A 26,210-nucleotide genomic window follows, 5' to 3' on the forward strand; every position below is an offset into this window, starting at 1 on the left:
ACATTGACCCTGGGTGATGTTAGGGCATGTGGCAATTTGTATTTGTAGATCCCTTTTTCTTTGCCTTCAAAGGAGCTGGAAACTATGTGCAAAAAAAAAAAAAAAAAGGGGGGGGGGATTGGGGGAAGGTAAGAATCATCATGTAGTTAAACACTTGTTTTCTTGTTTTCTGTTTATCCCGCTCTTTTGCAAATGTATCTAATGGCTACAAAGAGGAATTTCCCAATTTGTTGAGGGGTTTTTGTTAGTTTGTTTTCTGATGTATAGGTTTGCAAAGTTGTTTTGCAGTCATTATTGCAGATCCTGCTGTGAAAGTTTGCAGTTATTCAACTAGTTTGCACTCCTTACATGCCCTAGAATTTCCTTACAGAAAAGGGAGGAGAAAATTTTACTACAGGACCTTTTGTATTTTTCTGAAGTCTGTTTCCTTTTATGTAAAGCAAAGCCCATCTTTTTCTGGTTCTATCTGTTAACAAATGCCTAGAAAACAGTATGGTTTTAATTTCGACAATTGATGGCAAGACGTGATTTTCGTGGCGGCTTTATCCATTTGAAGGAATACATTTCAGATGAAAGAATTCTTCTAAAACCAGAGGCCAGGCTTCCCATTTATCAGGGCGTTCATTGATTACCTGCTCTGAATGCTATAAACGTAAATCCTTTCCAGAAGCAGTTTCATTCACATTCCTGGGGCTGCTTGTCAAGTATTTGGTGGCGTACGCTTGTTACCTTAGCAACTTGCAGGGGTTAAATGATTGCCTAGGAGAGAACGGTGAAGAACAGTCTTGCAGATCCCACAGGGTTATTTTGTTTTCCCCCTAATGACAGAGAGTATCTGCTAGAAGAAGGAGCAGTTTCTGGTTTTCCATGTGATGCAAAATACCATTACAGAATTTCAAATTGCTGGAGGCGTTTGACTGGAATTTGAATGAGTGCTAACCTGGTTACCAATGGAATAAGTATTTGCAATTCTCTTATAAATATGCACCCATGGGAGAGAGGAACGAAAAAGGACTGTTTTCTAGTTCTGGCAGAAATGAGCATTAGGATTCAGCTTGCAAAGCTGAAGTTGCGTGGTCCCCCTCCTGAAGATCAGGAGGATCAGAGCAAAGGGAGTGTCAAGGGGAGAAAAATTGTTCCCATTTTGAATTTTACTTCCATTTGCAGTTTGATTTCATAAAGCATCAGTTCTATTTCGTTAAAGTTAGCTGCTTCCATCACAGATTTTTGCTTCGTTTGTGAAGTGTGCACTTATTCAGCACCATCTAGTGGACCAACTCCTATTTCAAAGTAGCAAACAGCTGGTCTTGGCAAACTCTGTAGCAAGTAGAGCATACAATCTTCATAACGTCAATAATGTACCCAAAACATGTTTGTGACCAATCACATAACAGAATCAGAGTAATATTAGCAGTCATTTAGATTGTATGGCATGCTATGAAGGAAATAAAAGTTATGGCACATGCTAGCATTGTTTCCAGTTACCTACTGAATTCCTCTAGTTTTTCAAGCCCCGGCTTGTTTCCCTGTTTCTCTGCTTTACCATGAGATGTCATCTAGGACTCAAGCATTTCCTTATGCACTGCCACAGAGAATGCAGAGCAGCCTTGTCACAGTGATAAAGACGGTGCGGGCTGACTGGTGCTAACTGAGAGCTCTGAAGTCCTCAGGTGGGGAAAAATGTTCTGGAACCTAAGATATAGGCAAGGAATTCAGTGTTTGGATCTTTGAAAATATATGAAAGAGGCAACTCCGTAAAAAGTCTTCCTGTGGAGTACATGTGCAGAAGGCAAGAGAATTGCCAGGTCATCCCCGTGCCTGCTTCAGGACTTGTGAACAGATTGGGGTCTCTGCTCAGGTCAGGGTACAGGTTCACTGTGCACGTTCTTCGGCACACGCAAGGGTTGAATCTCCAAAACAATAAATGCCTGTAAAGGAGGACTGGGTGTTTCTTCAGCCTGTGCTGCATCACCCAGCATCCCACTGCTCTCTCTTCAATAAAGCTTCTCTGGCAGCAAGTGAGCACCAGAGGCCAAACCATAACCTCCCAGCAGCATGCTGGCAGGGCTGTGGTTTAAGGAGCTCTTGGCTTCTCCAAGAGCTGAGGTGACTGCTGAAGATGGAAGCAAAGCAACGATGCATAGTGAAGTCGTAGTGAATGCACTGAGTTGTAACATCTTTGCTTTAAACTTCCTTGCATTCTCACAGTTCTTCACTTTAGGGTCTTTTGCTTTTTTTCAGTCTGCATGTTCTGGACAATGAAAATAAAAATAAGTGGGTCAGTTCTACCCTGTGAATTGTATGCATTAGCACAATAGCACTGTGCTGAGGTTTCTAAAAAGCTATTTTTAAATAATTCATGGAAGCATTTCACTTCAGTTTTCCAAAGCCTCCGTGAGCAGACTAGTTTGTTTCCCATCTTTAAGGAAATGTAGCATTTAAATAGCACGCTCTTTCTCTTTCTTTCTTTTCTAAGTTTTCAATGTAGCACAGCAGTCAGAATAATGCCTGTCTGCTGGCCTCATCACAGCAGTGCATTGCAACATAACCTCTCTGGGCAGAAGTGACCAGTATCTTGGATAAAGAAAATAAATATATGGGGATCTCCCTTTTCAGGTATTGAGTTTGGAACAATAGCCGTGAATGCTGATTGTAGTGTATGTGTTCATCCAGCTGAACGAGTGAAACACTGTTGGAAAATTCACTTGGCTCCCACTGACTGCAACAGGAAAAGGGTTGAAAAAGGGTATAATATTTAAGTGAACTAAGCTACTGGCAGGAATCTTGTTTTGTTAGAGGTTTAGAGATAAATCCTATATGCTGGAAAATAATCATTTACAAAGGAAGTGGCTCTTCTTTTCTAGTAGCTGTGAACCAATCTTTTACATATTGGGAGTCAAGAAAACACATTCATTATTTTCCTTCTGTTTCTCTTCTAGCTCTGGGATTGTATACAGTAAATGCAGTATATGGAGACACTATTACTATGCCTTGTCGTCTAGAAGTACCAGATGGTCTGATGTTTGGAAAATGGAAATATGTAAGTATAGCTTACATTTTCATTTATTAGAGCTGGTATAAGAAAATTTATTTTTTTGTGTGTGAGTCTAGAAGATTTCAATCCAAAGGATTTCTGCCTCGTATACAAGGGCACTTGTTTCCGTGTTTCTAAGACTGCTAGATCCCCATCTTTCTGCCAAGTATAGATGAGAGGTTTGAGAAATTAATCTCATTGTTCAAGAGAAATAATTGTCGGGGAGTCGTCTGCCAACCTGCATTAGAAACCTGGCATGTTACCCAGCGGCATCTCACTTGCTCGACAGAGCCACCGCTGTACATTTGAATGCTTTTGAAGCAGGCTGCCTCAGGCAGGGCGTGCTTCATCCCTGGGAAAATGCTGTCCCCATGCTCAGTTGATGTGATAGTTGCCCGCACAGCACTGTTTCATGGCTGAGTGTATTTTATGCACAGTGAATAGTGTAGAGCTGACCTTAGCGGAGTTGCAGTGGTCTCCTGCTGGTTTTCCCTTCTTCTCCAAAGTTGATCTAAATCTCCCCTCTTGCTCTGCTGTTACCAGCAGTAACAGGAGATTTCTACTCTGACAGTGGATTTAAAATTATGTAGTCCTCTCTTTTTAAATGGTATCCCCTATCACATTTTAAAGCAGAACAATCTGCAGTTAGTGCATCATCCTCCTGCCTCTTTCCCTCATGACTAGAGGTTTGCAGCATTTACTAAACTTGTACACTTGAGTTCCTGCTCTGCAAACAAGTTTTGGGATGCAAAGTCACAAGTCTGTGGAGAATGTTTCCCTGAAAGGGTTAGTAAAATTGTTTCATATATCCATTTAGAAAATTCAAAACTTGCATTTTGCAATGTGTTTTTTGGTCTTCTGACTTCCTTTGGGAAGAAAGAAGTTCACCTCTATGGAGGTGGATGCAAAGGATGATGAAAAGACAGAGAAAAGAAAAATTCATCTCTTTCCAGTGCCTTTAGTTTGCTCATCTCAACCAAGTGATGAGCACCAGTCATCAAAAGGAGATGCTACCACTTGTCCTAAGTGTGTGGACACGTCATCGGTACTGTGTGCTGCTGATGGAAAGGGACACAGACCTGATGTTCAAAAACACAGTAGCAATTGTATGAAATTGTTGATATAGTCAATGTACAAATAAGGGAAGTTGGTAATCCTCTCTCCCAGGGCAGCTCCCAGTGTGATAAAACTGGCTTTTAGGGTGAGGAGAGTTGGTTGGTTTGTGAATGTGTTGTTGTTGTTGGTTTTCTTTGGCAGCAATCATTTCACTGGGAGAAAGGGAAACTCCATTCAGGTTTGAATAGTTTAGAGCTCATTTGCAGTTGACAGCCAACTTCTCTTGTAAGGAGTTAAGGCAGTGCCTTCTTTCCTTCTGCAGCAGACACTTGGAATAATCCAGAATTTGAAAGTGGAAAAGGGAGAAAGACTATGAGGGAATTTAAGATTCACATTAGCTGTTGTCTCCTGCTTGTTGCCCTGGCTCTGACACCACTCATCTCCTGTCACAGCATCGTCATGCTTTTGTGGGCTCTGCAGTCAAGCTGAGATATTGTGCTGGGAGCACTGTTACTATCAGTGCCTCAAGGTGCAAGGGATTAAAGAGAACTAAAACCTTTTCCAGCTCTCAGCACAATATTGTACGTAGAGAGGGATTCAACCTTTCACCTCACCCTACTTAAAGTGGGACATTGTCTGTCCCTTCTCTGTGCAGGGCGGGTAATTGAAACCTGCACAACTAAGCCTGAAACTTTGTTTTTATTTTTAAAATAATATCTTTATATGGTTGGTTTGTGCAAGGCTCTCAATTTTGTATTCATTCTTAGGATGGCAACTGAATACTGACTGATATAAGGAGGATGACTAGAGAATGAAGTGTTGCAGGTTATCCTAAGATGCATAAATAACAATATTTGATTGTATGTATATTCCGATTCCACAAGCTCTTGGGCCTTTAAAAAACAAAAAGAAAAAAAAAAAAGCTAAAACCTAATTTGGAATAAAATAGGCAGTTATGCCTGATTAAATCCTGCATTTGGAATGAAGTCTTGAGTATCCCAGGCAAACAATATGAATATGTAAAACAATCATGAAAAGGAAAACTGAAGCTTTTGAGCCTAGCTCATTAATGCTTCTATTTCAAATGACTTTTTCATATACAGAGTCAGGTGGTGCCAAAACCACCAGCCTTGATCATAGAAAGCCCTGTGTTGTGCTGCAGTTGAGCCAAAGGGTTGAAATTACTTCTGCTGATGATATTCTCAATGTGTGCAAGAGATTGCTTAGTCTAGCTCTCATATGACTCTGAATTTCTTGCTCATACAGCATAAATTAATTAGCAAAAAAAGTAATCTCCTGTACTTAAAACATTTTTTTTTAAATTATGGCTTTATACCAATTCCAAATCTTTTGGGACTTCTAAGTGAACCTGAGTGTTTATGCAAAATAGAGATGTTTATCCTTTTTTTTTTAATAGGAAATGCCAAACGGGTCTCCAGTATTTATTGCCTTCAGATCATCAACAAAAAAGAATGTACAGTATGATGATGTACCAGACTACAAAGATAGGCTGAGTCTCTCAGAAAACTATACATTATCCATCAAGAATGCAAGAATCAGCGATGAAAAGAGATTTGTATGTATGCTAGTAACAGAAGATGATGTTTCTGAGGAGCCAACGATAGTCAAAGTCTTCAGTAAGTAATCTCGTTGTTACTACTGTTAACATTCCTCAGTATCTGAATCTTAAATTAAGGAAACTTTTGTTTAAGGGGAAGATTAAAGCCAAGAAAGTAAGCTTGGCTGAGTAAATTACTAAGACTAGCAAATTTCTGCAGCTTTCAAAAATGTAATCTACTGGTAGCATTTACGTAACAGGACTGCCTGCACTTACAGTTTATTCATGATAAGTGCTGGCTCAAAGAGAATTTGAGACTTTGATAATGACTCACTTATGTGATGTCATTTGGCCTTGGAAATGAAAAATGTAAAATTAGCATTGATTATTTTTCATTTGTTCTCTGAGTGAATTTTTCTGCAGGAGAGAAGCGTTAACTGTGTGTGCTCTGAAGGATTAGATTAGCTGAGAGATTTAAGGCAGCTCCAAGCAGCCAGTGTGCAATGGCATGACCTGTGAGCGAGGGAGAGTGGAACTGAAAAGTCAGCTGCTGTTCCCTAGTGCAGTTCTGCTTCAGAGCAAGGAGGGGATGCAAAGTTTATTAACATTTGGTATTGCTTCAAACTGGGATCACAGTGGAGATTTTCAAGAGTGCTGAATGTGTTTGAGGTTTTGTTTTTGTTTTTTGTTTGTCGGAAGTGAAGCTCTAACTCTGTCAGAAGCCTGACTTCCTGAGGCTTCTTTCTTAGCAGCTTCTGAAGATCCTCCTGTTTTTGATTACTGAATTCAAATTGGAAAGTCTCAAAACATCTGGTTTGTTGAAAGAGCCGTGTGGCATTTACACCTTTGTGAGCACTGTTGGGTCATTTTAGTCTTGGAAGGACTGTACTCTTTGTGCTCTCCAGTGTCCTGGATTTGTCTAGATTAGCAGGTTAGCAACCACAGAATTGGATCTGCAGGTGTTTAGGAGCCAGCAACAACACCTTATGGGGAACTTTACTTTGAACTAAACCTAGTGTGCGCTGAATGTCAGTTGGTGGGAAGCATTAAGTGAACTTCTGAAGCACATATTTTGGTTTATCTGCACTCAAAAGGAGCCAAAAGGTTGTGTGCTCTGAGGCAGATTGGCACTGTGCACCAGAGCAGTCCTGATCTGAACTGTCAGGCAAACCTGAGCTCTTCCCACTGGTCATTCAGAAACGTAATTACTCCAAATCTGAACCACCTCATGGAGGGACATACATTGCTCCTTTTCAGGGACTCAGGTCTGCTGAGACTAAGGCTGGCGTTTGTACATGCGATTGCACTGGATGTCATCTTTGTAATATTTTTCTAGGACTTGTTTTGGCCTTGGTTGCTCTTCAGATAAAGATTTATCGAGGCAAAGTAACTCTCTGTCATCAAAAAATGTTGCTTGCGGAGATGGGCAGTTTCAAAGAGACCACACAATAATATGTTTTGGAAGGGAAGCCCTAGGATTTTCTCAGGGAGAAGGTGCCAAGTTCAGTGTTATCTTGACAAAAGTTTGTCAGTGGCATAAATGAGTGTGAAAGTAGACTGAGAGTCAATGATAATTCCTTTTCCCTTGTTTCACTTTGAATTTGACTACAAGAAAAAGTGAATTAATGACGACAGGGGCAAGTGTGCTCAGTGCACGCATAGTAAGCACAGTGCTCCAAAGGAAATGATAAAGAATGATCATGTTTACTTATTGCACAGCAGTAACTATGTAGATGAGACAGTGGTGTATGGTGAACTAAATACTAACTGCTTGAATTACTGTGTACTGTACTAAATATTCAGACAATGCTAACTCAGCCATGGAGCACAGCTTGTGTATTTTATAGTCTGCATTAATACTAATAGAGAATGCTACTATTTATTGAGGAAAACAAGAGTAGAGGATGTCACATATATAATGTGGCTGACTTGGCACAACAAGAAAAAATTACCTTTTTAGTGTTTCATTTTGAGTTCACAACTTTATTAAATGTGTTTACTTAGTATATTTGCGAATTAACTTCCTTGAGTCTGTTCTGGGGGATTTCATTTGTTGCTCTTGCTTGCTTGTATACTTGTTTGTTTTCATTATGAAAGAGTTAACAATAGCCTGCAAGCTTCATTTATTCAGTGGCATTTCTAAGTGGAGTTTAAGTGTTCTGTTTCTTCAGTGGAGTTTCAAAGCTCCTTGAACCACAAATACAGAGCTAAGCTGCCATAGTGCAAACCCTCATAAACCAAACCTCAGCTGTATCCCAGAAGGCTTTACTGAAGCTGGGTTTCACTGGAGCTTGTCACATCCTCAGCTGCTTTTACCTGATTAGCTCAGGACTAACGAGCCGGAATGGCTCATTGCACAGCTCCCACCTGCTAGTCACACTCACTGGACTACTCAAAGAAGCTCTTCCAGCTTTCCAGATGGATTCTGTCAGCATCTTGTTCTGGAATTAAGTGGCCGTGGTTTCCAGAGCAGAGCAGCACAGCAGCCCCTAGCTGTTGCCTTACCACACCAGAACCAGGCTGGTGCAGGCCACGAGGGCTTTCCCAGCGGCTGCAATGCCTGTGCAGGGCTGCAAAGTGTCCTGGCAAGCTCTTCAGCCAAGAGATGAGTGTGGCATTGAAGTTGCAAACCCACCAAAGTACGCCCTCCTGGTGCTAAGCTTCAAATTTCATCCTGCAACGTGCCAACATAAGTCTTGTGTAGTGAATTACCTCAGTGTGCATGCTGTGGCTCTGGGGTCTGGCAGCGGGCCTCTCAGCTCCGGTGTCTGCTCAGAAGCCAGGGCGCTGCATGGCAAGAGGCACGGTATGTCAGCCCTCTGATCCCCTTTGGGCAAAGGGTGCGAGGGGGGCAAAAAGCACAGTACAGATCTTACTGAACTGCCACAAAGCACCACCCTGAGGGAAAATGGAGATTCAAGGAGGGAAAGATGGGGAAGGAAGGCTGTGTGGTTTGTGATTTGATCAGCTGGCGACTACCACAGGAAATCAGCTGTGCCTGTGCATGGGACCAGAAAATCTAAACCAGAAGGCTTGTTAATTGTCTTGTAAAACCTAATTTGTTTGAATTGACATGGAAATGCTTTGTCCTTGACAGATTCTTGCAGAAATACATTGATCTTTTCCCTTTAAAACTAACAAACGGGAAATAAATGCGCACATAGCTTTTAAAAATATATACCTTTTGCTCTGTTAACCTTCTGAGGGCATTGTGATGGTTTTGGTGCATCATTTCTACTGTTTATTTTGTTTTTGTTGGTGTTCTTTTGCCACAAGCAAGTTGTTGGAGCATGTCAGATAAACAGCTTCTTTTATTGCCTTTCATTTCCCTTTTGAGCTGTTCTTCTTGTTCCATTTTGGCGTGGTCTTCCAAGCAAAGGATATCTGTGCATTTGTGTACACACACGCACACAGAAAACAAATGAATTTTTGAGGAAATAGGTAAGCTTGCTATCTGTGCCACAGCAGGAGCAGTACACCTGCAGATGAGTAACTTCATCGGTGCATTGAAATTTTGGCATGATGGTATGTAGTTCACTGGGGATGGGATTGCTGGCAGTATTTCATAGGGAGCTTGATTTGGGAAACAGGTTCTGTAAGCTGATGTGGTTAGAGATGTCTCAGTGTGTAAATGTATATAATGCATGTACTTACTTAAGCAGTACAGCTTAAGTGCAGAGACTTTCTTTCACTGTGGAAACATGGATTTATTTTGCCCCCTCATCCCTTCCCAGTTTTTTAAAAAATTGTGGGAAAAACTGTCTCTTTTGGAGACAAAAATTTGCATTCTGGGCTTCAGGCCAACCTGTTTTAACAAACGTTATATAGTTGCTAGAAAGTACTTTTTTATGATGGAAACACTGATAGATCCTCTACTTTGGCAAGCTAAGAGGTCCATCTACCATAAAAAAGAGTAAATAAGAAGACATATTGGCACTGAAGAAGTTTGTGTGTTATTTTTAAGAGAGTCTTAACCAACTTAAAATCAGTTAAAGTAATTACACGTACTTCTGTCATCTGAATTTCTTAAATGTAACAATACCCATTAGGAGAAATAAACACTAGAAGAGTGATTAGGTGGAATTTGTTCCATTATAAAGTGATAGCTTATCTATAGTAATATCCCTAGTAAGGCAGTTTTAATGTTGCTTATTTTCTATACCACCGGTTCCTTCTCCAGCATGTGTGTTATGTAAATCAGATCAGATCAAGTTATCTCCTCCCAGATACTTAACAGTCTGCCTGGCTATAATATATATTGTCAGGATAGGTGGAATTTACTGTGGGAAGTAGGACACATTTTAAGGGGATGTTTTTTCCTCCTCTCCAGTCTTTTTGCTGATATTGAGGTAGAAGTATGTCTCTCCTTCTTTTAAAGGCGAACTGTAGATTAGGCTGTACCAGAACAGGCTGTTCTAATTAGTCTTGAAGTTCACACATCTTGTGGTAACGTTTGTTTTTTTTTCTGAAACTGTTTGTGCTTCTGTCACTAGTACCTTTATCCTATTTATGTTTTAGAACAACCCTCTCAACCAGAAATCTTGCATCAAGCAGACTTCCTAGAAACAGAGAAGCTAAAAATGGTAAGAGCAGCATTCTCCCTCAAAGTTATGTGCCTGAAGGCTGCCTGAAGTTCCTTTGCAGTCAAGACAGAGAGAGGTGGTGGACTGAGGCTAAGAGAGGGTGTGTGTGCGTCTGAGAGATTGCATTGTGTAGCCAGACTGTGCACAGAGTGGTTTCCTCACCAGTACCTTAATAACCCTAATAAGCAGGGTCCACTCTGATTCTAGACCCACTACTGAACCCTCTTCCAAAGTGTACCTAAGCCTCACTTATGGGGTTTACCTCATTTGAAAAAATATATCTGGGGTTAAGCCTTTGAACTGCCTAGAAGTTTTACCCAAAGCAAAATCAGATCTGTTAAAACATAGCAGAAAGAAACAGTGACTAATTCCTGTCTGTTTTGCAGCTCGGGGAGTGCGTTGTGAGAGATAGTTATCCCGAAGGCAGCGTTACATGGTACAAAAATGGGAGAGTTTTGCAGCCTGTGGAAGAAGGTATGTTGCAGTAATGGACATTGTCCTTGAATTCACAGACAGATGTATATTGAAGAACTTTGGTTATTGGAGTTGCTCTGTTTTAGTCTAAAGTACTGTTCCTTTGAGGAAGACTACTCATACAGAAATATGAAACTGGAAGGAGATTTCCTGGGTACCTCTCCAAGAACCCAAGCTATGCCATATATTTTCTCTGCTATGTTACAGCTTAAAAAACACATGTGGGGAGGAGAGTTGACTTTGTTAATGCTATCGCAAAGTAATTCTTGAACCTATGTAGCTAGTAGAAACTGATAACTAATTTTCAGCTTCAGTTTTATGCCTGTTGAATACTGTGTTTTAGACCGCATAGATCATAGCCTTCTTTTGCAAATATTTATTCTTCAGGTTATTTAGGAGAAATGCTTCTTTACCCCATGGCTTTCAACTTTAATTTTGATGGGCTGATTAGACCACGATATTTTAGTTTCCATAAAGCAGGGGAGGGTTACAAAATTAAGTTATAAATGTGATCTTAAAAATTGTTTTTGCTGGCATTTCTGAGGCCTTCTTACTGCCTTGGAGATTTGTATTAAAACTAGAAAAAATGCAGCAGTTCTTTGCTTTGATTTGATTTAAAATTTACAGTGTGGTAGGAATATGTTGTTGATAAAATGTTCCTAGTACATGTCAGTGGCAATACTGGAGGAAAACTCTGTGTAGTCTCTTGGGTAATATGTCATGTTACTTGTGTGTTTGCAGCCTGATAACTATAAATAGAGAACAGGCAGACAAGACGTATGTGCAATAGGAAAAAGGTTACACATTCTGGCCATGTGATAATGAAATAATATTTCCTCTACAGCTGTGGTCATAAATTTGCAAAAGGTTGAGAACAGATCAACTGGACTCTTCACCATGACATCATCTCTTCAGTACATGCCAACAAAAGAAGATGCAAATGCTAAATTTTCTTGCATTGTGACGTATTATGGACCATCTGGCCAGAAAACAATACAGTCTGAACCAGTTGTCTTTGATGTTCACTGTAAGTTATTAAAAAGTATCTACTGCTGTACAAAGACTACCTTTGGGGAAAAAGAAATAATTCTGAGATGGTTTAAAAAGTTACAAATATTGCTGCTTGACTATTGAGATGGTGTTTTCAAAGCAGATTTGCCGCAAGAAGGTCTGAATATAATGTCAGGGTAATTTTTATCTTAGGATTTACCTGGGTTTTCTTTCTTTCTAACAGTAGAATACTGATCATCAAGGCGTGGGTGCTAAGGGGAAAGTAATAATTAAAAAATTTACTGTGAAATGGGTTTTTCAGAACCGTAGGAAAAGATGGGCTGATGAGAATGACTGTCTGTGCCTCTTGAAATACACAGTAAATACTCTGTATAATTATTTGTATGCTGAGGTCCTTTTCATTTCTTGCAAAAGAGAGTCGGCACCAAGCAGCTAATGCTGGCAGACTACCTTGCACAAAAATGTAGTAGCTTCTCTACAGCTGTAAGATGCTGATATTTACATTCAAAATGTGGCATTTGAATATTGGTAGACTTCTAATTTTAAAGTAGAGAATGTGCGTGAATAATTGCTTTCAGCTGGCATAAGTCCCAGAGCAACTTCCTTACTGTATTACTGACTGACATGGAGATCATAGCTCTCCTCTGAATAAAGAAAACAGGCACTTGGCCAGGAAGGTCAGAGGAGATGCTAGGAGTTGGAGAGGGTGGAAGAAGGATTTCAGAGTCTTGTAAAGGGACACTTCTGAAGGACTGTAGAAGGCAGAAGTTTGTAACAGAAAGAAGAGAAACAGGAGATGTTTATGATGTCCTGTCAACTGTTGTTTCTTTGTGCATTTTAGGTTATACCTCAGCTTATTAAAAAAAAAAAAAAAAGTCCCTGTTTTGGGAACAATAAAGTCTGAGTACACAGTCGAGATAACTAATGGGGCCTTAGAATACACAGTCTAACAACTCCGTGATGCAATTGAATATGAAGAAAATGAGTAATGCACGCCTGATTTCTATGGCCAGTAGGCGTGCTCCATTGCTGTGAAAATGAAAGTCTTGGACTTGAAGTGGCAGTCTATTTTGTACCTAGATCGGTGCTTGCTTCTCCTTTGCAGGCATAGTTTGTTGAACAGCAGAAGCAGGGGATCAGATCTTGGAGGAGTTACTCTTTGTTTTCACCTAGAAAAACTAGAGTAAATTAAGGCCTTCTTTTCACCAAGTGTTTCTTCAGAATCACAACTGCCAGAACTAATGAAGAAGAAAGCCTCTGGGATAACAGATAAACCATTATCCTGGGAAATAACATAAGAGATTTCAAGTCTACAGTCACTGATCCCATTGCTTTGCTAGAGGGTTTTTTGTTTTGATTTGTTTTGTTTTTCTCGTTTTAAAGTTGTTTGCCAAATTCCACTGATTTTCTTTTCTGTTGTCTGTGGAACCCATGAACACAAATAGCTCCTATTGCATATGGCAAAGGTCTACAAGAAAGAATTGTAATGATCAGAAAGAACTTAATTTTTTCCTGGTCAGACAGGTTTATTGCTATTACTCCCCATTTCCCCATCACTTTCATGCATTAGGCTACTTTGCCTGTTGAGGATGAGGCTCTTGCAAATTTCTGTGATGCTTGTACTACATGTGCTTGCTACTAAGAACTACTCAATGTGAAGAAAAAAAGCTGCACAGCATTCAAGAATAATCTCTGCGTCAGATACCATGTGCACTTGGTATTAAAGATTTGTTTACTAGACTAGCTCTTTTAATCCTGGTCTAGTAACATGCAATTTAATTAAGATAAGCTCTTCCTCCTGAGATGGGAAGTGTTGTGCTGCTAGTTAGCCAACAGTGGGAAGCAGGCACAACCTTCAGTACTAAAGAGGCCTTCCAAGATTCCCTTTACCTTTAGAGAGAGGGAAATCCTCATTTTCTTTTCACGTATCTTCATTTGCTGTAACTTCAATTCCATACTCTGCTCAAACTTTCTGAATGACTTTCTAGAAGTCTGGCTCAGGGCTTGTGCCAGCTCCTGTTCTTAAGTGGACCTCCTGGAAGCAGCCAGCCCCTGAAGAATGAGCTAGCTTCTGCAGAATACAGTGCTAGCTGGAGATAGGTAGCTCAGCTAGCAGTAGTTATCAGTACTTAACTACAGGCTCTCGTTTGCAGCTGTAGCCAGCAGGCTGGATAAAATAACTGGAGCCATGCAGGAGAACTCCTCGCACTGGACAATTAGATAATGTCTGATTGTATCTAAATTATCGTGACTGCAGTTGTGTTTGGTTCTGCTCAGAGTTAATTAGTGTAAAAACGTATTAGGCAAAATTTCCAATCATGCCCTGTTGTTAAGTGTCTGTCTTGCTATGGATGAACTCCTTTCCACAACAGATAAAGGTCGAAGGTGCTTTTTACTCATGCTGCTTCCAGCATCTGTGTTTTTATTAAAGTTATACAAAATTACATCAGTTGTGGACACAGTGGGTTTGGGATGGCAGCATTCATTTACTAAGTAACTGCCCTCTGATGTCTGCTTCTAGAATTTTGCTCTTTAAGAAAGCAGATACAAAGGTAATGGTTTACAGAAGGACAGGGTGATATGGACCTAGCCAGAGATGTGTGCCATTGAGCAGAAAGGCATAGAATCATAGAATGACTTGGGTTGGAAGGGACCTCAAAGATCATGAAGTTCCAACCCCCCTGCCACAGGCAGGGCTGCCAACCTCCATATCTAATACTAGACCAGGCTGCCCAGGGCTCCATCCAACCTGGCCTTGAACACCACCAGGGATGGGGTATCCACAACGTCTCTGGGCAGCCTGTTCCAGCACCTCACCACTCTCTCAGGAAAGAACTTCCCCCTGATATCCAACCTAAATCTTCCTTCAACTTAAAACCATTTCCCCTTGTCCTGCCATTTTCTACCCTTGTAAAGAGTTCACTCCCATCCTGTTAGTAGGCTCCCTTTAGGTACTGGAGGGCTACAATGAGGTCACCCCGCAGCCTTCTCTTCTCCAGGCTGAACAAGCCCAGCTCCCTCAGTCTGTCTTCACAGGGGAGGTGCTCCTCTGATCATCTCTGTGGCCCAGAACCCTTCACCAAGCTGTTCATGCTTATTAGTGAAGGAGAAGCATGTTGCTGTGCACTGCTTCGCATGAGTATTGCACTGAACATTGTCACTGGGTTGTTTCTTCCGCAGAAGTGTGACCTGTTCACCTTACAGAACAATTTAATTAGTCTTTTGCTATTTACTTTCATAGATTTTTTTTTCCACTTAGAAAATGAGATTAAAACTTTCCTCCTAGCTGATGGAAGTACACAGAAGAGTAAGATATGCCTAGGGGAAAGACTGGTGGTTTGCGTGAATGTCACTCTTGCTTAACTATGTCCAATTTTTAATCCAGTTCAGTTCATCTCTGTGGGAAAAAAACAGTTCTAAATTAAAAGTCCTGAAGTCTTCCTCAGTGTAATTCATCCCTTTTTAATTCAGAGACAATGACTAAGAAAGTCCAGGATGTATAATAACTTTTTCACCTTTGGTCATCTTTACATAACTTGAAAAAGGGAGAGACCAGTTCCTGCTGTTGGCTGGCTCTGGAGTATTTGGCCCAGAAGCTACCAAGAAGAGTGCCTGTGATTTATGGCCAGCTGCTCACTCACATCCATTGTGTTCCACACCAACAGCAATGCTGGACTTTCCTTTCCGCAGTAGGCAAAGTTGTGCTTCAGTGCTGCTGATATTGAGGTATATGTTTGGATGTGGACGGGGAGCCAAGGGCACCTGGAGGAGGGAGGGTGGGGCCTTTTGACAGCCGGTACCACTCTTCCTATGAAGAGAGATGCAAATCTGCACTAGGGCTCTCGGTCATTGAGAGGCCACAATGAACTGCAGCTCCTGTTATTGAAAAATCCCATAGCAGAAGATGAACATGATGAGTGCCTTAAGGGTCAGAAGGGTCGTAGAGCCCATGCTTCACTAAACACAGAGAATCAGCTGTCAGGCAAGGGTTTCTCTGCTGTCTAGAATTCTTTTTTTGGCGTCTAATAAGGTGCACTATACTGCGTCTGAATATTAGACAGGCATCCTTGAAATTTTATTTATTCATTGAAATTAAAGCAGCAAGAGTTATCTGCCCATAATATTTCCGTTAATTTTCTTCATTTTACTCTGTATTTGAAGAATTATATTTAGGCTTCTACTTAGGAAGAATAGCATCTATTAACATATACTCCGTCTTTGCCTTAAAAAAATTACTGAAGTAAAATGTAAGTTATAGTTCAACTTCACTGAACATGACAGAAGTACGTTACATTTACAGTTCTGTTGACTATGTTAAGGGTCCTATTATGTTCACGAAATTCATCTTTGTGAAAGCTTGTTGTGATCAGCATATAGAACAGGCTGAATAGAGTTGCTTAGTTCATATTTCTTCCTTTTAATGGAAGAAGGCTAATATCTAATACTAGTGCAAGGCGCTGAGAGCCTCTGTTGTTGTTCTGATTGCTGGAGTTCTCCAAATAGCAAGCTTCACAGAGGACAAGTTAATCCCTCATAATGAAATCATGCTGTGAAACTGTTCACACTGATCAGGGTTGGATATTTTTTCCTCTTAAGCACTTCATGGAGCTGTAGTCATTGCTGTTTCAGTGATAGGGTATTTTGATGGAGAAAAACGTTTTTTTTGTATTGTATGGCTTCTTTGCAGTTACTTATATTGGCTGAACTATGGAAGGTGTGATGAACTTCGGATCTTCTGTAAAAAGATCAGCACATGCAAATAACTTCACCTGTTCAATGGTGAAATCATGAACTCTTCAGCCATGCGTATCACGTTACTGTGTATTTTTTTTTGTGGAAGCTCTTAAGTATGTACATTGTTTTCACAGATCCAACAGAGAAGGTGACTATTCAAGTGCTGTCACAAAGCAGTACCATTAAAGAAGGTGATAACGTCACTCTGAAGTGCTCAGGGAACGGCAACCCTCCTCCACAGGAGTTCCTGTTTTACATTCCAGTAAGTCCTTCCTTGCTGTCACTGTGTGGTGAAATATTCTGTATCATTCCTTCTTACAGACATTGATGCATGTCAGTGTATACGTGACTCTAAAACAAATGAAGGAAGGAATTATAATTACAGTGAAAGATAGACATCAGCCATTACGTCAGACTCTGAGAGCACCTCACCTGCACTGGCAAAATAGTTCGAAAGAACCTCTTTCCCCCATCCAAAGATTTTTGGTGTTTGAACCTACTAAAAATTGCTATTCTTCATTTCACATCAGCATATGTATACTTTTTAAAATAAGTTTTCACAAAAGCAGTTTATCATTTTGAATAAAACCATCTTATTTTTGTCACAATCACAGTGGACAAAGATTCAGCAGTGAAAGAACAGGAAATTAATTCAGCTTTTTTTTTTTTTTTTTTTAATTCCACCAATGAATCCTTCCAATTTCTTTTATTTCTGCATTTATTAATTAAACTGTGTGGTGGCATACCAACACAAAAAGAAACAGTCTGACAGTGCAAGAGAAAGTGTAGAACAAATCTGTCAAATGCATAAGATGAAAATCAACGAAAATAAAGGGTTTGATACTGTTAATCTTAGTTTTATTGGAACCCACAGGCAGATGTGGCTTTATTTTCTAAGATTCCTACCTTCTTCCTATGTGCTGCTTCTCTCTTTCCAATCTTATATCCCTTTTTTGTTCCTATTGCAGCACTGAGCAGAGCTGAATGTGAGAGAGGCCAAAAGCTGTGGCATGCTTTCAAGTATTTCAAAAACTGCATGTGTAGTCCTTCGAACATAATCCTCTTCTACTTTGGGCTCCTGGCATGTTTTTGTTGCTGAAGGCTAGCAAGGGAAACTAGGAGTTGAAGTCCTCTTCAGCCATTTAGGTTCAGTGAGTCATCCTAGGAATTTACTGCATGCCAGGGAAGAAGTGTGTGGTGTCTCTCCTTGCTCTGAGGTCACAGTGAGCAAGCTGAACACTGCAGTCTTTCTGATCTTCAATCTCCCTGTTACTGGGAGCTGGAATTGGCAATTCCTTTGCAAGACTCGTGTGTATTGTGACAAACCTGGTAAATCTCTTTCTGGATTCAGAGATATGAATTAGGCTCTCATTTTGTGCATGCTTCAAAGCTGTTGTAAGACGGTCAGTTGTTATCAGGTGGAAACTGGGGAATGGGGAAAAACACCAGTTTCTGTGGATGAGTGCTTGTAAGGTAGTGTATACCCTGATGTGGATAGAGCATGTGTGTAATGCAGTACATTTCACTTCATGACCTCCTGATGAACATACCATTTGAGATATAAATTAAGAAATGCAATTTGTTTTGCTGTTGCAGTTTCTCCAACCCTTTTAGTCATCTTTCATCATCTTTCTACTGAACTTTTGGATTTCTTATTTTCATATTCTCTTAAGCGTGCTAGTTATTCAATTAAAAGAGTAAGCTCTTAAGTGTAGGGTTTTATAAACTCTGCGGTCATGCAGGAAATAAACGTTAGTGTTGTTAATAGGTAATTGCATTTCAATGATACTGAAACTAGATGTATTTTGGTGAATTTCAGGAGCCATACAATTTAAAAAAAATCCTCAACAAAAAAGAATGCTGTTAGCAGGCTTATATGCAGTAGATGCTTTTCAATCCGCAGGGAGAAACAGAAGGTATAAGAAGCTCAGATACTTACGTAATGACAGACGTGAGACGAAACGCAACGGGAGAATACAAGTGCTCTCTGATTGACAAAAGCATGATGGACGCAACCACCATCACTGTGCACTGTAAGTCATTGCATTTTGTACTTATAGTAAAGAAACAAAACCCATCTTGCACCTCTGCCTTACTTAAGGAGATCAGTCTAGTTGACCTACAGGAGAAATGAATTATGTGGCTTGTTTGAAGTAGCTTTAGGTTGGGTATTTTGTTATCATTTTTCCTTTTAAAGTATCTCTGCTTAAACACCTAAACTTTCTCGATTTCCTGGCTTAGAGATTCACTTTATGTAACCTTTGTATGTTATATATTCTTGAGCAGTCACGTACAGTGAAAAATCTGATATTTCACGTGTCACAATATGGTAAATTATTCTGATCCAGCCATGCCTTAGAATGTGCTCAGACATACGTCAGCTCACACTGAAGGTCATTCTTTGTAGTCAAATTCACATTAGTCTGATGTCCTTTCATCTTATCTCAATGAGGTTAACGTGTAAGGAGAAGCAACTTAGGTATTCATTTTGTTCACATAGTGTTTGATTTTTTTTCTGTGTTTTTTTTTTAAGCTTTCCCAGAATCATGAGAGCTACAGAGCTTGGTAAATTTGCTTCAGATGGACACAAGAGTATTTACTCATACTTCATTAGCACTGCTTTAGAAGCAACCCTTGACTTGAATTAACCATTGAAGTAACCATGCTATTACTGTGTGTGAAATGAGATTCAGTCCAGTAGTCCTGAGTTTCCTTAGGGAACACTGATGGTCTCTGGTTTTCCCAGTAGCATAAATACCTTCTAATAGTTTACAGGTTCAGAGGGGCATAATCAATAATGAACTTGAAATACTCCCACAGTAATTATACTTCATATAAAAAGAAACTTAACAGAAAAATACACAACTCTAGACAGAAAATGAGTATTTATGTTTATTTTTCCTCTTAACTGTGGGTCAGGTCAGGGTGTTTCAACTTTAGAATCTACCTACTTGTGTAGGGAGTTTGAAAACTGGTATTTCTGTCTACTGCCTCTCTCTGCCCAATTCTCAAGTGGCATCTGTTCTCCTCTTTGAGGCATTTTTCAGCTTTTGAAGACCCAGCGCAGACTAGAGGAAACCCCTTTTGTTGAAAGCAAATGAGATGGCTGCTTGCTGAGGTGCCTCTGTCTCTTTCTAAACCAACTTTATTCCTTTGTTAGGCCTGATCTACAGGATCAACTGTGTGTACTGGAACACAGTAGAGCAAGGACTATTTGATTACGTGGCATTTGATGTGCAACATTTTTTGCTCTTCTACAGTTCGATGCTATGTGGGTGTTTTGTTTTTTTTTTTTTTGGAAGAGGTACAATATATCTAGAATATATCTGTACATGAATAATTACCCTCTCCAATTTAATGCATGTTTTATATTTAACAAGGTTATCTGCTGTTTTACTACCTATTCCCTTTTCTTGACCAAGAATTGGGATATGTAAGAGCTCTGTGCTTCTGCTGCTACTCGCCCAATACTGAAGCTGTATTGCTGGAATTTTCTGGCATATAATTGGCCCTTTTATTTTGTTCCAGGTGGTTCACATGTTGACCAGTACCTCCGTAAATAATTACTCTAAAGTATGACTCCTGCGGCTACAGGTTCTCTATAAAGAGCCAGTTCTCCTTTCCCTACTGTTTCCTTTGCATGTCAGAAGAGTTTTACTGTATGAGATAAGCATGTATTTTCTTGACATAAGTCTGTCCTAGTGCAGCTACTCAGAACTCATAGGTCCAATCTTGTACCCTGCTTCCTTTCTTCAATTTGGGCTTGTTTCTTTTGGATACATCTGTCTGCATTAAAGCCTTTGCTTAAGTGAGGCCCGGGACCCAAAAACAGTTCTGTGCTTCCTGAATGCCCAAACCTTTGTACATGTGTAATAGATCTGTCTTCAGGCTACTTCTGTGTCATGCCTTATGCCGGTCTAAAGCATTTCTGCAGCATATTTTGTAAGTTAGCTCCTGTGAAAAAGCCATAAAACCCATACATACTTTATAATAGACTCTTTTCTTTTTCAGTTGATTATTTTATATTAGGTTTTCAGCATAGCCTGTTATTTTGGGGGGCTTTCAGCTTCTGATGTACTGATATACTTTTGATGATAGATCTTCAAGTTTTTTTTCCCTTCATGACTTTTTTTCCTTAAGATAAACCTTATTAATTCTTACTAAATATTATTTTCCTCCTTTGTTTTATTGCTTATATTTTCTCGTATGGATTAATATTTCTTTCTACAAGCTCCTGTAAAAGGAGTTCTGTAGAACACTGTAAAAGTGTTCATTCTGAGTCAGGACTTTTCATTTCCTCACTTCTGATCTAGGCACTTTGCATTTTTTATTTCCATTAAAAAGATGGGCAATACAACATTTTTTTTACAACGATGAATCCATTATGAACTTCACAGAAAGCTGAACACTGACATTCAGGCATCTGAGTTACCCATCAAATATGGGGAAATACTGTATTCATAAAGCAAGTTTTTAGGGTGGGAGAGAGAAAAGAAAGAAATCAAATTGCTCTGTGGATTCTTCCTAGTGAGAATCTTATGCTAAACTGAAGGTTAATTCTATGTTTGTCTCATAAAAGGACTTTGGAAAACAGTGCTCCGAGCTATGCAGTTCATCTCATGTACTGTAAATTTTCCTGAACATCTGTAATGCACAGATCCATATGTGAGAGGGATTGCAGTCTCAGTTACAGCACCAAAAAGATGAAGTGGGGGGGCTCAGGGTTGCTACTCTGGCAGAGGACTAGTTTGAAGGATTGCATTGAGGCTCAGTGTCAGTCTTCCTTGAGATGATGGCCAGAAATGTAATGGGTTTCTCCTTTTTGCGATGCATGTGAAAGAAGATGCTTGTGAATGTTCTTTGGTGATCTCTTGGGTTTGAGGTGTTATCTTGCTTCAAAGAGTGAAAAGTTTAAGAAAATGTTGGAGAGTCACCCTGAGGGGGAAAAAAAAAAAACAAAAATGTAGCTTTTTCTTCAACCTACCTTTCTACCTCAAGAAGAACTGAGCAAGAAGAAACAAAAATTATGCATTTTTTTTCCTTGTGAAAGCAATGGTAAAATCTGGAGCAGCTTGTTAGTTTGCTTGGGTTTGCTAGCTGAGGAGGCATGGGATAGAAAGAGTAAAGAAAAAAAAACAATTTTTCTCCTTCTTTAAGATGTTTATTTCACTCATGCAGATCTGAGACCTCTCAGACTAGCCATTAGACTTATAGTGCAGATAATAATGCAGGCTAATAGTACTGGATGGACCGTAGACTTTCCCTGAAGTCCTGCTTTTTAATGATGTTCCCAGGGCAACCGCTGAATGAAGTCAGTAGTCAAGTTCACTGTTTTGTTAAGTAAAACTTGCTGTTTTCCCCCTCCTTTACCAACTGTGATTTTGCCTGAAGTTTTGTTGTGGTTTTTTTTTTTTAAAAAAAAAAAAACTCTGCTTAAAAGCCAAGAGGATATTCTCCAGTGGTTTTCTAGTACTATATTCACGATGAAAGCATGTATGCTTGCCATTTGAGCTATTGTGTGTTGTGTGCATCTGTGATAGTTATTTAACCAGGCAACTTGGCTCACAAGCAAGGCACTGGAGAAGGGAAGCAAAATGGAGGTTTAGCTTGGCAAACTCTGCTTTTCTTTCATTGTAGGATTTTCCTGAAAAAGCAATCACTAGCCTGCCAAATCCATATACTGAGAAAATTCTGGAGCAGTGTTTCCTGACCTTTTTGTTACTGGGTCTCACCCTACCTAGTGTCAAACACAGCTATCACTGACTGTGCAATTTCCCTGAAGCCAAAACAGGTCAGGGAAAGCTTGGATTCTGAGTTACGCCAAAATGACTTTTAAGTTACTAACGAAAACAAAGAAATCAAAGGGCTTCATGTGTGGCCGCCCAGCCTTATAATTCAGACCTCTTGTCTCTTCAGTCAATATCATCTGTCACACACTATGTTGACCACTCTCATCCTTTCCGTGTGGTCAGCATAAAAATGAACTTGTTTTATCATATTTCAGAAAGTTACCCCTTGTCCTCCTGTCCTCTTCTTCACGTTTTAATAAGTAACTGTTTAAATTAATCTGTCCCCATCTGCTTGTGTCCTCCCCTGAAAGTACACTCAAGTCTGGCTGAAAACAAGATTCCCTCGCAGCAGCCTGGGCTGTTCTTTCAAGAAGTACATACTGCTATGCTGAATACTCCTGCAGATTCTTGTACCTCCTTTGTCATTCTTTCAGTAGTACAAGGGTGAAAAAAGATATCAATTTGTCTAGTGATTAGTAAGTTTTCACTTTTTCTGTTAGCCTGTAATTACTGCAAAAATGTGAATGTTCTTGCAACGCCTGTTTTAGAATAATTCTGTCTTCTCCCTTTCCTCTAAGTTTGATTTAGATTTTATTGAGAAAATGAAATCTTGAATTTAATGAGTGCAATTAGTCACGTTTTCTTTCTTTCTATGGAATGGCCCAGGCATTCTGAGATTACCATTTTGACAAATGTTCTTACTGTCCCAGATCTGGATTTGCAGCTTACTCCTAGTGGAGAAGTCACAAAACAGATTGGAGAGGCCCTGCCTGTGTCATGCACAATTTCTTCAAGTAGAAATGCAACTGTGTTTTGGATAAAGGTCAGTGATTCATCTACTTCACACTTCATCTGTGTATTCATCACTTCATATTACTGCCGATACTTCAGTGTTTTGGGAGGATGGAAGTTATGTTGATTTGGCTTTTTGAAGACTATTGTTAAAATGAATCTTACGTGTTTTGCTAAAATAAGAGATAACATTTTAAATTGATGACTAAAAATTAGTTACTGTACTTATTGGCTCAATTCTCAGAGAGACCTACTGAACACTGTAACACAAATGCAATTTTATTGAAATGGTCTGTACAAGGCTCTTCTAGAATCAGATCCTGCTAAGAAGAAAAACCCCTTTGAAGGAATTTGAATTTATCAATCTTTTTTTTTTTTTTTTAAAGACAAGCTTAATCTTGGTCCCAGTAAACTTTGCACTAGGACAAGGCAGGTTGAGAGATTAGATGCTGGCTGCTGGCTGTTCACTGGGTGGTTAAAAAAAAGTAGCTATCATGTATGGCATGTTTAGAGAACACTGATATGATGGAAACCGAAAATGATGCTACCTCAGGTTGTTTAGTAGTGAACTCCTAAGCTCAGTTACGAGAGGAGTGTTGTCAGTGTGTCAACTTGTACCAACAGTGTTTTTCACCAGCCTACTGGCAAATCTCGGAACAGTGGATCCCATCTATGCCCTTGACTTGAAAGCAAAGAAGAGAAGTGGCTTATATAAACATTCAGTAGTTTCAACTTTTCTTGCTGTGATGTTGCTGTCCACTATTTGAACGTAGTTACTAACAGGAAAACACTTGAAGTGTAAGACTGTAATCTGTTAATACTAGTTACTTTTGTAATGTAGAGGTTAGTGTATTCTGAATTAGAGTTGAAAAGAAGATTAACTCCTTGCTCTATCAGGACAATACCAGAATGAAAACAAGTCCGTCATTTTCAAGTCTGCAGTATCAAGATGCTGGAAACTACATCTGTGAAACTACTCTACAGGAAGTTGAAGGGCTAAAGAAAAGAAAGACACTCAAACTTATTGTGGAAGGTAAGGAAGCAAGAAAGCTATGATTATTAATTGTGCTGTTCAAATAAGATGTCTAACTGTAATATTTTTCTAATAGGAAAGCCTCAAATCAAAATGACAAAGAAAACCAACACAAATAAAATGTCTAAAACAATTGTTTGTCATGTGGAAGGTTTTCCCAAACCAGCAGTGCAGTGGACAGTTACTGGTAGTGGAAGCCTCATAAATAAGGCAAGTATCTCTCTTACTACTTTATTCACCAAAAGATAGGAGGTGTGATTTAAAGTCAAGAAAAAATTTCCAAGTAATTAGATTGAAGGAGTTTAATCAGTTTTATTTATTTGAGAGAAGGAGGGTTAAATGATATTACAGGCTACATGGACAGTAGCTACCTGGTACCTGCATGGATAATTTCTGATGATAAAAGGCTTTTGAATATAGCAGACAAAGGTGCGGAAACTCCGTCACCTAGAAGACAAAGCTGGAAGGAAAAAGAAGGAAAATTTACAATTAAAATCTGCATTTTTAAGTTAGAGTATTTAGTCATTTTGCTTGGATAATGTGGTGGCTTTGGCAGTGCGTAAAGGATTTACAAATAATGATGGAACCGTGAAATCTATGATAGAAAGAAAACAGGTACTTGATGTAGGCATTAACTGGGGAAGTGTTACAAGTAAAAATCAGAAAATATGCTCACTATAGTTCCTAATGGACTTTGCAATTTTATCCTAATTTAAATAATTTTTTTGTTTGGCTATACCCATTGTTTCTTACCAGAAACAAAACCAAAATGCAGTCAGCCTGGGGGAGAAATAAGGAGACTTAAGCAGCTTGAAAAATATCTGGAAAATGAGTAAACTGGAATATTTTCATATTGATAACCAAATCACATTCAGAGCCTTGCCATATTTTGTCTTGACAGGAAAAATAAATTAGACGTGTATACCAGCAGTTTAAGACTGGGAGTATAATGCCCATTGCTCCTGCAGATTTCACTGTTTCCTAAGGTTTTGCTTTAGCCCTACAGAAATTACATATGACTATGAAAAGTCTTCCATTTACTTGCAGCTGTAGGTTAGGAATTGTGTTGAGTCTACATATCTAATTAATTGAAAATACGTTTTTCTGGACATTGCATTAATGTAAGAATGATGTACATCAAATTTAAGGAACACCTTGGTATCACCATTACACCACAGGTGCTGCAGGTACCACTAAATAAATGTAGCTTAGCAAAATGATTCTTGGAAGGAAACAACTCATGACTTGGAATCTCGGGAAGTAAAAATCTTACAATGGTCATTCCCCTAATAAAGGCATAAATGAGAAAGATCAAGATGGAAAGAAACGCAAACTTAGACGTCTCATTTTGGGGGTTTCCTTGAAGAATTTTCTCCCTTGGATATTTTTCAAATAGTTGGAAGAAACAAAAACAAATACAGGGTGTGGTGAGCTTTTAAAAAATACCTCTTTATAAGTCTCCTTGCAGTACATGCTATGCAAAATGTAGATACAAGTACAAGAAAAGACTGGGCAATCCAAATATTCACATTACCGTGTAATAAAATAATGAATTATTTCTATTGTTTGGAAAACTGAAATATTGTTGGTTATTTCCCTCTGAACATTTTCATTGTGTAAATACAGGAAATAAATTCTGTTGTTTGTGTTTTTCAAGGATACTAACCTTCATTTTTTACCTTTTCAGACAGAGGAGACCAGATATGTTAATGGAAAATTTTCCAGTAAAATTATAATTGCTCCTGAGGAGAATGTAACATTAACATGCATTGCAGAAAATCAGCTAGAAAGGACTGTGACCTCTCTGAATGTCTCTGCTAGTGAGTATCTTCTAAAGACCATTTTCTAAAAGTTATAGTTTCACTTAAAGTATCCACACTTCACACTCAAATGAAGGCTGGGTGTGCATAATAATGTTGGTACTAAGGTAGTTACCTTCTTGTCTTAAAAGGCAAGCAATGGCAAATAGAGCCTGGGCTAATAGTATACAGAATGTGTTGATAGCTTTCTGGATGAAGTCACGTAGTCTTCCTTGGCTAGCTACATAATGTATGCAATATATTAATTACATACACAATATAAGTATGTAATACATATTTATAAAGCATATGTTTTATACATATACATATACACAGATATACTTACT

The 26,210-nt window shown here is 39.2% G+C and overlaps 1 protein-coding gene across 1 annotated transcript in view; it reads left to right on the forward strand.

Moving 5' to 3' along the window:
• The window catches only part of ALCAM (activated leukocyte cell adhesion molecule), a 120,386-nt gene that overhangs the window by 81,952 nt on the left and 12,224 nt on the right, over window positions 1-26,210 (forward strand). Inside the window, exons 2-12 of the mRNA XM_021400542.1 lie at window positions 2,940-3,040; window positions 5,508-5,727; window positions 10,167-10,231; window positions 10,618-10,705; window positions 11,550-11,732; window positions 16,585-16,712; window positions 18,354-18,483; window positions 22,950-23,062; window positions 23,929-24,064; window positions 24,141-24,274; window positions 25,752-25,884. Coding sequence (XP_021256217.1) covers window positions 2,940-3,040; window positions 5,508-5,727; window positions 10,167-10,231; window positions 10,618-10,705; window positions 11,550-11,732; window positions 16,585-16,712; window positions 18,354-18,483; window positions 22,950-23,062; window positions 23,929-24,064; window positions 24,141-24,274; window positions 25,752-25,884 — 1,431 coding nt within the window. The remainder of the gene's footprint in view (window positions 1-2,939; window positions 3,041-5,507; window positions 5,728-10,166; window positions 10,232-10,617; window positions 10,706-11,549; window positions 11,733-16,584; window positions 16,713-18,353; window positions 18,484-22,949; window positions 23,063-23,928; window positions 24,065-24,140; window positions 24,275-25,751; window positions 25,885-26,210) is intronic.

The sequence above is a fragment of the Numida meleagris genome, chromosome 1, assembly GCF_002078875.1.
Source record: "Numida meleagris isolate 19003 breed g44 Domestic line chromosome 1, NumMel1.0, whole genome shotgun sequence".
Taxonomy (NCBI): domain Eukaryota; kingdom Metazoa; phylum Chordata; class Aves; order Galliformes; family Numididae; genus Numida; species Numida meleagris.